The sequence below is a fragment of the Falco naumanni genome, chromosome 2 (assembly GCF_017639655.2).
Source record: "Falco naumanni isolate bFalNau1 chromosome 2, bFalNau1.pat, whole genome shotgun sequence".
Lineage (NCBI taxonomy): Eukaryota > Metazoa > Chordata > Aves > Falconiformes > Falconidae > Falco > Falco naumanni.
The window spans coordinates 79,809,977-79,822,037 of record NC_054055.1 but is presented as its reverse complement, the minus strand read 5'-3'; the positions used below and the strand labels follow the sequence as shown (position 1 = coordinate 79,822,037).

The window sequence follows — 12,061 nt, the reverse complement described above, 5'->3', positions numbered from 1 at the left end:
GCAAATGTCCTTTTTTTTTTTTTTTTTTAAATAATCCCTCAAGACATTTGTACTTCTCTCTTTAATTTTTCTGTAATGGCTTCAGATGCTATTTCCCACTGAACAGCTTCCCTGGTTACCCACATCTTTTTCTTAAGGGCGACTGTGAGCAGCTAGTCCCTGCCCAATATTGGTCTCGTCTTCCCTGCTTTCACTTCAGGGCTTCAGTCTCTCCTGGCTGATATCCAGCCAAAGGGGGATGCAGAGTATTAAGCATTTGCATGATGGCTTTCACCGTGCTTCAGTTGCAACTTCGGTTTTCTCCAGAATTAGAATGAAGGCCTTATACAGTGCTTTGGGGGTGTGTTTTGGTCTGTTCTTGTATGGCTTTAGAAACATCTCCAGACAGACGTTCTTCCCTGTCCGGCTGTGCTGCTGAGCTTTTCTGCACATGTTCATCCCAAAGTCTTTTTGGGAGACATCTTTTCCCAGGTTTCATTACAGTGCACAAGACCGAGTGTTGGCAGCATGGCAATGTCTGGTGCTATAAAGCAGTTTAAAATAAATATACTGTCCTGTGAAGACCCCCAGATGGGAAGTGATCCTGTTTGGTAACACACTGGGGATTCTGCAGGCTGAGATTCCTTATTACTTTGTTGTGTTTGCTTTTCATCTCACAGCTTAAATTCAGAGTTGCCCCAATGCTGTTCTGTATTTCACAATATTGATTTTTTTTCCCCACTGTATTCATTTAATATTTTAAACTTTTTTTTTCCCTTTTCCTTTTTGACCAACCTTCATATCATAGGTGTGAAGAAAGAATAGATGCAGAAATTGGTTTTAGTTAGAGAGAGGGTAATTTACTCTTTTGCTACGGGGAGGGAGGGGGAGATTATTGCCACAGAAAACAAAACGCGAGAAAGGCCAGATAGTATCTGGAGCTGTGTAAGCGCTGGGAAAATGTAGAGTGAGATGTGTTTTTTCTTTCACTTTCGCACAGAATCCTAGTCAGTTATTTGATGCGCTCGCCCGTCTGGGCTGTGACCTTCCAGAAGGGCCCCCTCCTCCAGTCCCCCCGCACGGCTTGTCAACACATTAGTCATATACAACTCAGCTGATGCCAAACGGACGCGGTTCAGCCAACTATTGAGGGGCAGGGTATTCTGCCGCCTTCTTCGATTTGCCTTGGTTTTTTCCACTGTGGAGACTTTGTGGTGCTTTAAGACTGCAGAGGGCTGGGAGCGAGCGGGCTGGCGCGGGGTTAGCGCTGCCCTGCGCCGCGCCGGGCGGCAGGAGCGGGCTCAGTGCGGTCACAGCTGCCGGCGAGGGAAGATGCGCCCGCCCGCCCGCCTGCCTGTCGCCGGGCCGGGGGCAGCCGTGTGAGGAGCCGCTCGCCGCGGCTCGGGGCCGGCCGCTGCCGGGGATGCTCCTGTGCTGGCGCCGGAGGATTTTGTCACCTGTGGCCCTGCCCCCGCCGACCTGCGGGCGCCTCCCTGAGCCGAGGACGCACCTGGGCGCCGCGCACCCGCCTCCCGCCCCCGCCGCCGGCTGCCTCTTCCCCCGCCCGAGAGCCGGGCGGCGAGTGTCGGCGGAGCCGCGGGGCTGCAGGCGGGGCTGAGCGCTCGCTGGGCGGACGAGCGGCCCCGCAGGCTCCGAGCAGCCACCAGCCGAGGGAGGCGGCGGCCGGACCCGGTGCGCGCTGCCTGGCAGCTCCGGCCCGGCCGTGGGCGCGGCGGGCGAGGGCGAGCCCGGAGCCCGGAGCGGGGAGCGGGGGAGCGGCGGGGGCATGTGGATGTTGGCCGTCGCCTTGCTCCACAGCATCTCGCATGGTGAGCGCTGCCGGCCCCCGCCCGGGGCTCCTTCCCCTTCCCCTCCGCGGGCGGCGAGCGGGTCGCGGTTGTGCCTTTTGTGTTTAACGCGTCGCGCCGGCTGCCGGCAGCCGTGGGGAGAAGGAAGGGTGAAATTGCGCTGTAATCATCCGAACTAGCTTACCTAGCAAAGTGACAGCCCGTAACCTGGCCGCGCTGCCGTGTGTCTGCCTCGGTCGGCATGAGACCGTGCTTGCAGGGGCAGCGGCAGGGGTGCTTTTTTCTTTCTTTCTTTCTTTCTTCCTTTCTCTCTTAGGTGGAAAAGTACAGAATTTTGCCAAGTGCCGTATGAATCCGGCTGAGTACACGGGGATAATTTGAAGGGCTTTCAGTCTGAGCGCTTGCGTTGAGATACTGCTTCCCGTTACCTCTTGGGTTTTTTAATCGCCCTGTGCTTTCACCTAACTATTATTTTCTTACATATTTAAGAAGTAATATTTCAAAATTACTTCCCTTTCATCATTTCACTGTAAAGGTACTTGCTCTGGTTCCCCCCCCCCCCCCCCCCCCCCCCCCCCCGCTCATTTATGTAAAAATATGCACGGATAAGCATTACATCATCTGAAAATGTTGAAGACTTTCAGTCAATTATAAAGTTAGGAAGGGGAAATAAGAGTGGAGATAGAATAAAGGTAAACCTGTTCTTTTTTTCTTTTTTTTTTTTTCTCTCCCCCCCCCCCCCCCCTTCATTCTGCCAGCTGTTTGATTAACAGATATTTATTGCAGTTTCTGTTGCTTTTTTTTTTTAATAGTGTATGGGGGTATTTTGGAACATTTAGATATATGTGATTGAAAACTATGTCATATATGAAAATCAGTTTAAATTGCATAACTTTTATTAAAATGCGTATAAGCATTGCTGTTTTAAGGATAGCAAACAAATTATGCTGTGGTCTGGGATTCTAGCTATTCTATTATCTTGCCTCCTTCTCAGATTTGAGAACATAGTATTACCTGTAAGGCATTACATCCTGACAGTGGAATCAGGAAAACTAAATGCACAGTTCGCAAAATAGGCAAAGCAGGTAGAATAGAAAAATGTTTCTTGTATTGAATGAATGTGAGATAAGCATAGGGCAAAGTGTAAGGTTTTCCTGGAAGATAGAAATAATTGAACCTCTAGCAGAGGGTGAGGAATGAATGCTGGATGAGGGTGCCTTCACATCTTCTTAAGTATACACTGGATGAGAAAATACATTGACAGGCATGGGCAGTCCATTGAGAATAGCCAGATAGATCGTAAATTAGGAGGTGAATCTTAAGTGTGTATTGAGGGTTATTTTAAAACATTTTCTTCTTCTGAGTGCCACGGAATGCAAATTGATTGAGAAACTGTAAACTTTAAAATTTTACATTTCTTCTAGCAGTAAGACAGCTGCAACAAGTTCTAACATTAAGAATTTATTTATTTATTTTACTTTTTAATATTTTTATTTATTTTTTGACAGGCAGTGCTGTGCCGTTTCTCTCTAGCCACTTCAGCCAGATACCTTGGAGGAAGAGATCTGCTGTTAATAAGACAGACAGAGTCAGCCTGAAGTATATGCTCTTACTGGCGCTATTCATTTAAAGCCAGATTTGCATAGGAAAGAAACCTGTTTCTGTTCAGAAATATTACATCTTTTAAAAAAAAAGATGAGGCATGTATTTTGGTCTCCTGTACTGATGCTATAAATTTTATGTTCTAAGCTAGTTAGTCCCCCTTCCAGGGGATTTTGAAGAACAGTGTAATTTTTGCTTTATGAGGCTGAAATACTACCAAAAGCACTTTCTTTTATTCCTTGATCTATGAAGTCAGTAGCAATTTCACTTTCAGTATACACGTGTTTTTGGATCACAGTAAAACATGAATTTGTAACCCAAAGATTTTTCTAGTTTTAATAGTATAATATGTGATAGATGCATCTGCATAGTTTCTATACTGCCACACAGCAACATCTGTACGTTCGTGAATCCAGATTACTAAAACAAAATGGTTTTGTGTGTGGTAACATTTTCGGATGAAAGCATTGTAGAAATATGTAGTGGATGGTTCAGTTATTCTTGGCAACTTTAAGAAGTGTGTTTGTTTTTGGCATCGTGCTTGATGTCAAAATGCATATGTATTTAGGATCTTCCTAAAGGAATTTTTTGAAAATGGCACCTACCTTCACGTTAAGGCTGAATAAATTGGTTGTGTTTATTAGTAACGCTTATGTGGACTATCATAACTGAGTTGAGTCAGAAAATAATATTTTTAAAGGACTTCAGGTTTTCACGCAATGTCATATCAGATATGTGTCTCTTTGAAAGAAATGACTGCATATATAAATAGATATGTCACATACGCATTTTTTTCATTATCTATAACTATATCTGAACTCCGTTGTGTGATAGGCAGTATTCTTTTATGACTCTATTGAGTGTGTGTGTGGGGACAGGCTACTGGAGGTGGCTTGACTTCTGCCATTGCCTTTTCTGAATCCCTTATGGAACCATACTGCGTTCACTTAAAACACACACACACATGTATGACTGGTTTTCAGTTACGCGTTACATCTTGTTCTAATTTTAACTTTAAAATGTGTAAGATTGTTCGTGATTATGTTCCTTGTTTGTTGTTGGGGGGGGGGGGGGGGGAGTGTTCCCCTTTTCAAGGGGAGAAATAGCTTAAAAATAAACCTGCGCATTATGGATTTAACCCTGTAGCTGTCGTCTTGGGCTAAATTTCTGTTGAAGATAATAGAAACCATCTGAATAACATTAGCAAGGTTGGCCCCCGTATTTCCCTACAGTCACTCAGCAAAAATACATTTTTGTCAAATTAGATACGAGCAGTGTCACTGGGTAGGCTTTATGTTTGTGAAATAGCTTCCTTCTGGGGACAATAAAATACTGATGTGCTGTTCCATCCAATTAGTATTTCTGAAGCCTGAAACAAAACCTTCCCAAATACCTGGCTGAAGATTTTTAGGTTTTGTAAAGGCTTTAAAACTGTCATTGCTTTGAGTTTCTTAAAAATACAGGTAACTGTTAACCATAAATGTATTGCAGCCTTAGTAAGTGCATGGGACGATATAGACATCAGTGGGAGCTATGCAGCTAAATTCACCACTTCGAAAGCCTGAGTCATGCAGGTACAGTCCTGAGCAATGCTTTTGAGTTACCTTCAGGGTTACTGTATCTATATTACCTTCCACATTACTATGCCTACATATTCTGAAAGCAAGCATGTAAAATCTACAGCAGAAGTCTACTGTAGCCTGGTTGTAATTAGTAAGGGGGCATTTCACTTGGATGGAGAAGGTAGGGGGGCATGTGAAGGGAGACTGGCCTTCAAAACCCTGGCTCTGTATTGTAATTACTATGAAAAAGTTTGTTTCAGAATTTGGATGCTGTTTTCAGAAACAAGTATCTTTCAGTATTGTTAAGAGAACCCATTTGCATGATTCTCTCTGGCTGCGTTTCCTATGTGCTTGTTGTGCATAGATGTTCTGCTGAAATCAATGGAGCATCAGGAGGCACCCAATACAGTACAGATGACACTAAAAATAAATTTCCATTACAATTAGTTTATGTTTGAATCCTTCCCCTGCCCTATATCTATCAAGATGGGTTTTAGCAGCATGTGCGGAGACTGAGAAGGATCACACTAAACTGAGAGCAGGGGTTAGGCTGGAGAATGAGTAGTGAAAGTAACGGTGGTGCTAATGACACTCTCCAAAGAAAATGATGAGACTCAGTGTTGGGGATGAAACGTTTAAGGAAAAGTAAAGGGCTCTCATTGTAGAAACATATTGTAATATGTGCATAGCTTGAGTGGAATTGTGTAACCAGATCCTTATCTTAGAAAGTTTAATTCACGTGCAGAAAGTGTTTAGCTTGGTGTATGTTTGTGAATGTCACAGTACAGCTGATGGTGTTTTCAATCTGGCGTTACTCAAGTTATGAATAGCTATTAATTAATCACCAGATGCCAAATCGAGGAAAACTGTTACAGCTGGGCAGTCAGACTACGTTGGAAATACCTATTTCCATTTCAAAGGAAGTGTTTCTCCTCTGCTCGGGGTCTACCCATCCCCAGGCTGTGGGGCTCGCTGGCTCCGGCGTGGGCAGCGCGGCGCAGCCTGCGCGGTGGCCGGGAGCCGGTGCCACACGACACTAGTGGGCAGCAAACCGCACGAGTCTGGCGGCGCGTCTGAGCAGCCGTGGGAACGGACAGCGCCCGGAGGAGGCATTTTGTCTGCGTTTTTCTATCAATGCTCGCTAAACTTTTTAACTGGTGGATGCTGCCTTTTCTCCACAGCACTGAATAGCAGATGTGTGTGACAATGAAAGTATTTTTGGTAACGGTTTAAACTGAAGTTTATTTCCACGAATGGTAAAAACAAACCCCTAAACCCTCTTAGGTTGATTACAGCTCTGCACTGTCGTTTCATAGAGTCATTTAGGTTGCAAAAGACCTTTAAGATCACCAAGTCCAACTGTTAACCCAGGACTGCCAAGTCCACCACTAAACCACTTCCTTATGCACCGTGTCAACGGCTTGTTTAAACACCTCCAGGGTCGGTGATTCCACCACCTCCCTGCGCAGCATGCTCCACTGCCTAACCACCCTTTCAGTGAAGAAATTTTTCCTAATATCCGATCTAAACCTCCCCTGGTGTAACTTGAGGCCATTTCCTCTTGTCCTATTGCTAGTTACTTGGGAGAAGAGACCAGTGTGCACCTGCCTACAGCCTCCTGTCAGGCAGCTGTAGAGAGCAATAAGGTCTTCCCTGAGCATCCCCATCTCCAGGCTCAACAACCCCAGTTCCTTCAGTTGCTCCTCATAAGACTTGTGGTCCAGACCCTTCACCAGCTTCAGTGTCCTTCTGTAAACATGCTGCAGCAGCTCAAAGTCCCTCTTGAGGTGAGGGGCCCCAAACTGAACATAGTATTCCAGGTGTGTTTCAGTGGCATCTCTTCAGTGCTGCTGCATCCAGAGAAGTTCAGAATTTGGTTTTCATTGTGTTGGTTTTTGAGTGAACTTTTGTCATGCAACATACTGATAAATTGAATTATTCGGAGAAATTTTGTGGGCATTGAGTAGCTCATCCAGAAATTTCCTCCAGCTCATGAGCTGTACAAGGCTCTAGTTACAGGAGCAGCTGGGCTTAGGTTGCACCTCAACTTTTTTTGTCTTTGCCTGGATGAGTGTCTTAAGGAATATGCTGCTGTTTCAGGTGTGTGGGTTGTTTAGGGTGGGGAAATAATCTCCTTTACCTGTTTAATAAGCGTTCAAGTGACAAAAAAGCCAAAAAGCAATGAAATGAAATGTTGGGGATGGGAGGTAGTGGATTGAGGAGCAAAATAGATGGACCTCTTTCCTTTCCTCTTAAAGTTTACTCTAGTTAACAAGTTAAGACGTGCATAGGTTCAAGGCCTGTTTGAACATGCCACTCATTTAGCCTTTGATTTTAGCTGGAATATGCCATTTATTAATCTCTTGGTCTAGGACTCTTTCAGATTTGCAGTGGAAAGACATTAATTCTGGCTTTCACTTTAAAAGCTGGAGAAGGAAGAAGAGCGTTATATTCAACTTAATTATTCTAAGGTACAATTATTTGATTTTTAAAAAAATTTACTACTTTGTGGCATTGAAACTAAAACTACTAAAAAATTCTGTTCAAGCAATACAGGTCTGTAGATCAGAATACTTAATTATTTCAAGGTGAACGTGTAGCTGTATGCAGTTAAATTACTTGTTTCACAATATAGTTTGAGATATTTCACAATCCTTTTTAATCAGCACTTCCTTTTCCTTTAACCTGTTATGAAATCAATGAAATTAAGATTTCAAATTATATTATTCTTCAGAAGAAACCCTATCTTCTTGGTCTTCACCTCCCTGTCTCTTAAAGGCATTTCATTTAACAATTGCTATTTTCAAAAATAAAATAACATAAAATGGGAGGTATTTCATAAGAGCCTTTCACAGCACAATATTTTAGAGCACAGAAGAGAACCTCTTTAAGAACAAGCCAGGGATTCCTCAGGCACTTGTTAGCACTGTGAGCTTTTCTTGCTATTGCTTTTCTTTTTATACTACCATTCATGAAAAAATTCTTACTACCTCATAAGTATTTTTTTTCCCCAATTAGGGCATTGGTTTACCCATCAGAAAAAGGAAAACTATGGTACATCAATACATACCTTTCATAGTGGAGTGGGCAACAAATGTTATGATCCTTACTGAGGAAAGAAAGAAGGAAAGGATGGACAGACAGGATGACAGAGATTAACAAGTCTTCCCAGCATCCCTATTTAAGCTATTTTTACTTAGAAGGCAGGGAGTTAGATTTAAGAGTGAGCCAGCAATCCTATTTATAGAAAACCATTTTTAAATGCAAAGGCTTTGAGAAAGAGAGTCACCTCCATACTAAACACCAGCCTCCCTGGAGCTTCCTAGTAATTGAGGGAGAGAGCAGCCTGGCGACCCGAGCTGAATCATTGATGTTTCTCTGCCGAAGCTTCCAGAAGGGCAGACCCTTCATAAACACAGGAGCATGGGCCATGGGGCAGCCCCAGAGTACATCTGAAAATAGCACCCTGCTACATGTCAGGTGTGGCAGATAGAAAGGCATATGCAAGGACCACCTGAGAAATTTTTTGCCTGGGTAACGTTCAAAGCCTCTACATGCATAGCACCATGTGAGCTGAAGACCAAACATCCTGCTCATGTGGCTCTTAATCTAGTATGTCAGGGATACAGTTCCTTCTGAGATTTTAAAAAATATCTATATATATTTATACACCCCCTACCCCCGCCCCCCCGTGTAAATCCATACAGTTTTTAATTGCTTAAATTGCTACTGTGTATGGAAAAGCTGGCATTTGCTTTGCTGTCTAAGTATTCTGATGCTATTTTCTTCCAATTAATTACACAGTAATCCCATGCAGAAGATTTATGGCTTAAGATTTATGTTTGTACTAGGCTAAAAATTACTCTTAGTAACTTTCTGTCATCTAAAGTAATTTTTTGAGTAAATTTTGGGGAGCCCTTCATTATTTTAGAATATCAGAAACATAATTCTTGAAAGGGCTGGGGATCTTTCAATACAAATAGAACATAATTATGTTGCACTGTAGCTGTGAATAGTTGCCTATCTACATAATCTATTCACAGTGATTCTATAGGTAAGATCATAGGGTTGCTCTGTCTATATAAATATCTGTTGACGTGAAATCATTCTATGTGGTTTTGCGAGTGGCTTATGCTAAGCCTGCACACTGAGGGTGTCTGTCTGTCAGCATTTTAGAGTGGCAGCCCTCCATGGCCCCAGTTTATAGGTGCCACAGAATTACGGGACTTGATGGAAGTGTTTGTTTTCAGTTCTGTTCTTTAGAAGCATCTCCATCGTAATATGTTGTTGTTCAGTAGAATTTCCTAGAGGTTTAGTAGTTGGTATGGATTTCAAATACCAAATGTGAGTCTTTGATGTGTGGCTCTTGTTTGAGCTGACAGAGGAGGCTAGCTGGGATACTGAAATGTGCAGACTTGGAGGAATCTATATGTTGTTGTTACAATGCGTACTGGACTGCACAAATGACGTGGTAGGATTTGAGTGCACCAAAATGCTGGTTGGTTGCTTTTCCCAGGCTGTGGAAAGGTGATTCATGACACGTAAGCTCATGCTTTTGCTAAATTCTCTTGCATGATTGTTTTTTCTATCAGAAATTATTATGTGGTTGGCTTTTATTTTGTGTGTGTGTGTGTGTTTGATTTTGTTTTTGATTTTGTTTTACAGTATTACCTTCAGAAGTCTTTGGGGTTTTCTGCGGGAGCGTTGTTCTTTGGAATTTTGGCCCTGACTCAGGAAAGTATTGTGAATGCATAAAGTCAGTCTCTTGAAAACTAAGAGGTGAGCATGTGATGTGCTGTCAGACCACTTCTGGCTTGAGCTAAGGACAGAGGAAGTCCTTGACAAAGTCCTTTTTGTTATGAAAAGCACATTCTGATATCTGGAATGGGATCCTGGTGGAAAAGATGTCATTCAAGCAAACCAGGCTTTAGGTGGACCTCAGTTTAACAGAAAAAGCCTCCTGTGGTTCGCTATCCAGAAGGTCCTGCATGTACTGCACGTTCTCCAGTGGAGTTTCTTCCTCCCATTAGGTGGCTTTTCTGTGGGGCAGTTTAAAAGCCAGTTCACATATTATTTCTAGACAGGTTAACCTAGTTTGAGTTGCAGCTGCAGTTACAAAGTGAGGCATTTGCTATGTCATGATATGAAGGAGGCAATTTGGGAGATTGTCATTCAAGCACAAGTTCTCTAGATCCATCTGTAGACAAGGTAGAGGTTTTATTTGGCATAGTAAAGTGATTCCCAAATATGTAGAACAATTATTTGCACTATACCAGTTCATGTTTTTATCTGTATATATTTAAGAAGCTTTCCTTTCTACCTTTTGCCCTAGTTTTGTTGTGTGACCTGAAGGTTTCTCTTCTACCATGACAACATTTTCCACAGCCCTGTTGTGCAGGGGTTCTAGAAAACAGATTTTTATCATTGCAAGGGAAAAGAGAAGCACAGAGAGTAAGGTTTAGCTCTCTATGGGACCTGAGTGATAGGTGATGCTTGCCATGTTTTTTGTCATGTCAGCTGTAGCTGGATCTTTCTGCTCTCAGCTTTTATAAATATATATATTAAAAGATGGATGCTTAGGGGAGAGAGAGGGAAGGGGCTATGAACAGGATTTTTAGCAGGGAAGGTAAGAGGGAAAAAGGATAAGCTTGAGACTACATGGGTATCCAGACAGCATTGCAAGGTGTGATAAGAAGGGCGCTCAAAGAGCGTGAAGACCTGTGGGGCAGCAGGAGAGAAGTCTCTGAAGGCTGAATCTGAGCTGGACAGCTTTCAGCAGGAGGCTCTGAAGTCTTGGCTTCGGTCTGCAGTGTAAAAGGCAAGGCTGAGCCTGTTGCCTTGTGAGCAGGAGCTGTGGGTGGGGAACAAAACAGCGTGTGGCTTTGGGACTCCCTGGGGCAGGTCCCCATGACTCTGTGACTCCATCTTGGCTGCTGGTCTGTGCCAGGGAGGAAGCTGGTGCTTTGCATGGATCCTGCTGTGCCTAGCGAGGGGGACCTCAGGCTCCCGACTGCCATCGTCCCTCACTTGCTGGTATTCAGACTTTTTCTTTCGTGTCTGCCCATGCCATTTCATCTGTGACACATGCTTAATTTGAGGCCTGCAACCCCTCCTCTCTCCACCCTATTCTTGCAGTTGCTTATATTTATTTTGATAGCAAAACTATTTCTCCAGTCCCTAAAAGCTTTTCCTCTGAGGCAACAAATGGATTTGGGGGAGTGAGGGGGTTAAAGATGGAAAGCAATCCTATGCATGTCAGTGTGGCTGTATGATAGGATGTGCAAGTTCCTTGTTTGAGTGAGGAAGGAAGGAGCTGAGTCCCTTTATTGGGCAGGAGGGAGAAAATTAATCCTCAGAAAAAGATGCTGAGCTGTCAGGTTTTCAGAGAAATGCTGGCAGTCGTGATTTTCTGTTCAGTTGTTGAGAGCTGGAACTGGCAGGTTTGGTGCAATGGGGTCTACTCAGTTCATGTGCCTGAATGGCCAGCCTTGCTCCTGGGGCTGTCTCTGGATGGGGTCTCCTGGGGACAGCTCTGGGTGGATGAGGATGTCTCCAAATCACCAGGCTGCTGCTCCACTGGAGAGCAGCTCTTTGTCTCTACAACAAATGGGAGAGCCACTTGTTTAGCAAGTCCTGAGGAAGACTGTACAGGTATGGTAGGAACACAGCCTGGAGTAAGGAATGTGGAGATAGAGATATGTATTTTTTTTTCCCCTGGGGAAGAAAGGAAGGTTTAGGTTTTAGCTTTTCTGTCCTAGTCTAGAGTAAAAACTATGTCCAAATGCCTTCCTTTCTTCACTGTTTTTTTTGCCTTTAGTTAGTGCGTTCATGCTTGAGAAGGAGCAGTGCAACTTCAGAGGGATGTGACTGTCCTGTTAAAGCGCTACATGCACTCAAGCTGCGTTTGTTTCACTAGTGACAGAGCTAGAGGCCTTCTTCAGTGTCTTAACTGGTGGCACATGTGAAGGCAACGCAGAGGAAAAGAAATGCCTGTCTGAAGGCACTGTAGCTGTAGCAGTTCAGTGCACGTTTATTATGTTCAAAGGTCAGTCCCTAGTGGATAAAAGCAATTACAATATTCCCACCACATCTCAAAATGCATTTCTATAG

General features: G+C 43.7%; 1 protein-coding gene across 3 annotated transcripts in view; it reads left to right on the top strand.

The window, feature by feature from the left end:
- The first annotated feature begins 1,181 nt into the window (after nt 1-1,181).
- DSCAM (DS cell adhesion molecule) overlaps nt 1,182-12,061 on the top strand; it is a 467,719-nt gene continuing 456,839 nt past the window's right edge. The window contains exon 1 of one of the 3 annotated variants that reach the window (XM_040585111.1): nt 1,182-1,808. In XM_040585111.1, the coding sequence (XP_040441045.1) occupies nt 1,766-1,808 (43 nt within the window). In that variant the 5' untranslated portion in view covers nt 1,182-1,765. The remainder of the gene's footprint in view (nt 1,809-12,061) is intronic. The other 2 variants (XM_040585110.1, XM_040585109.1) reach the window with 2 other exon arrangements.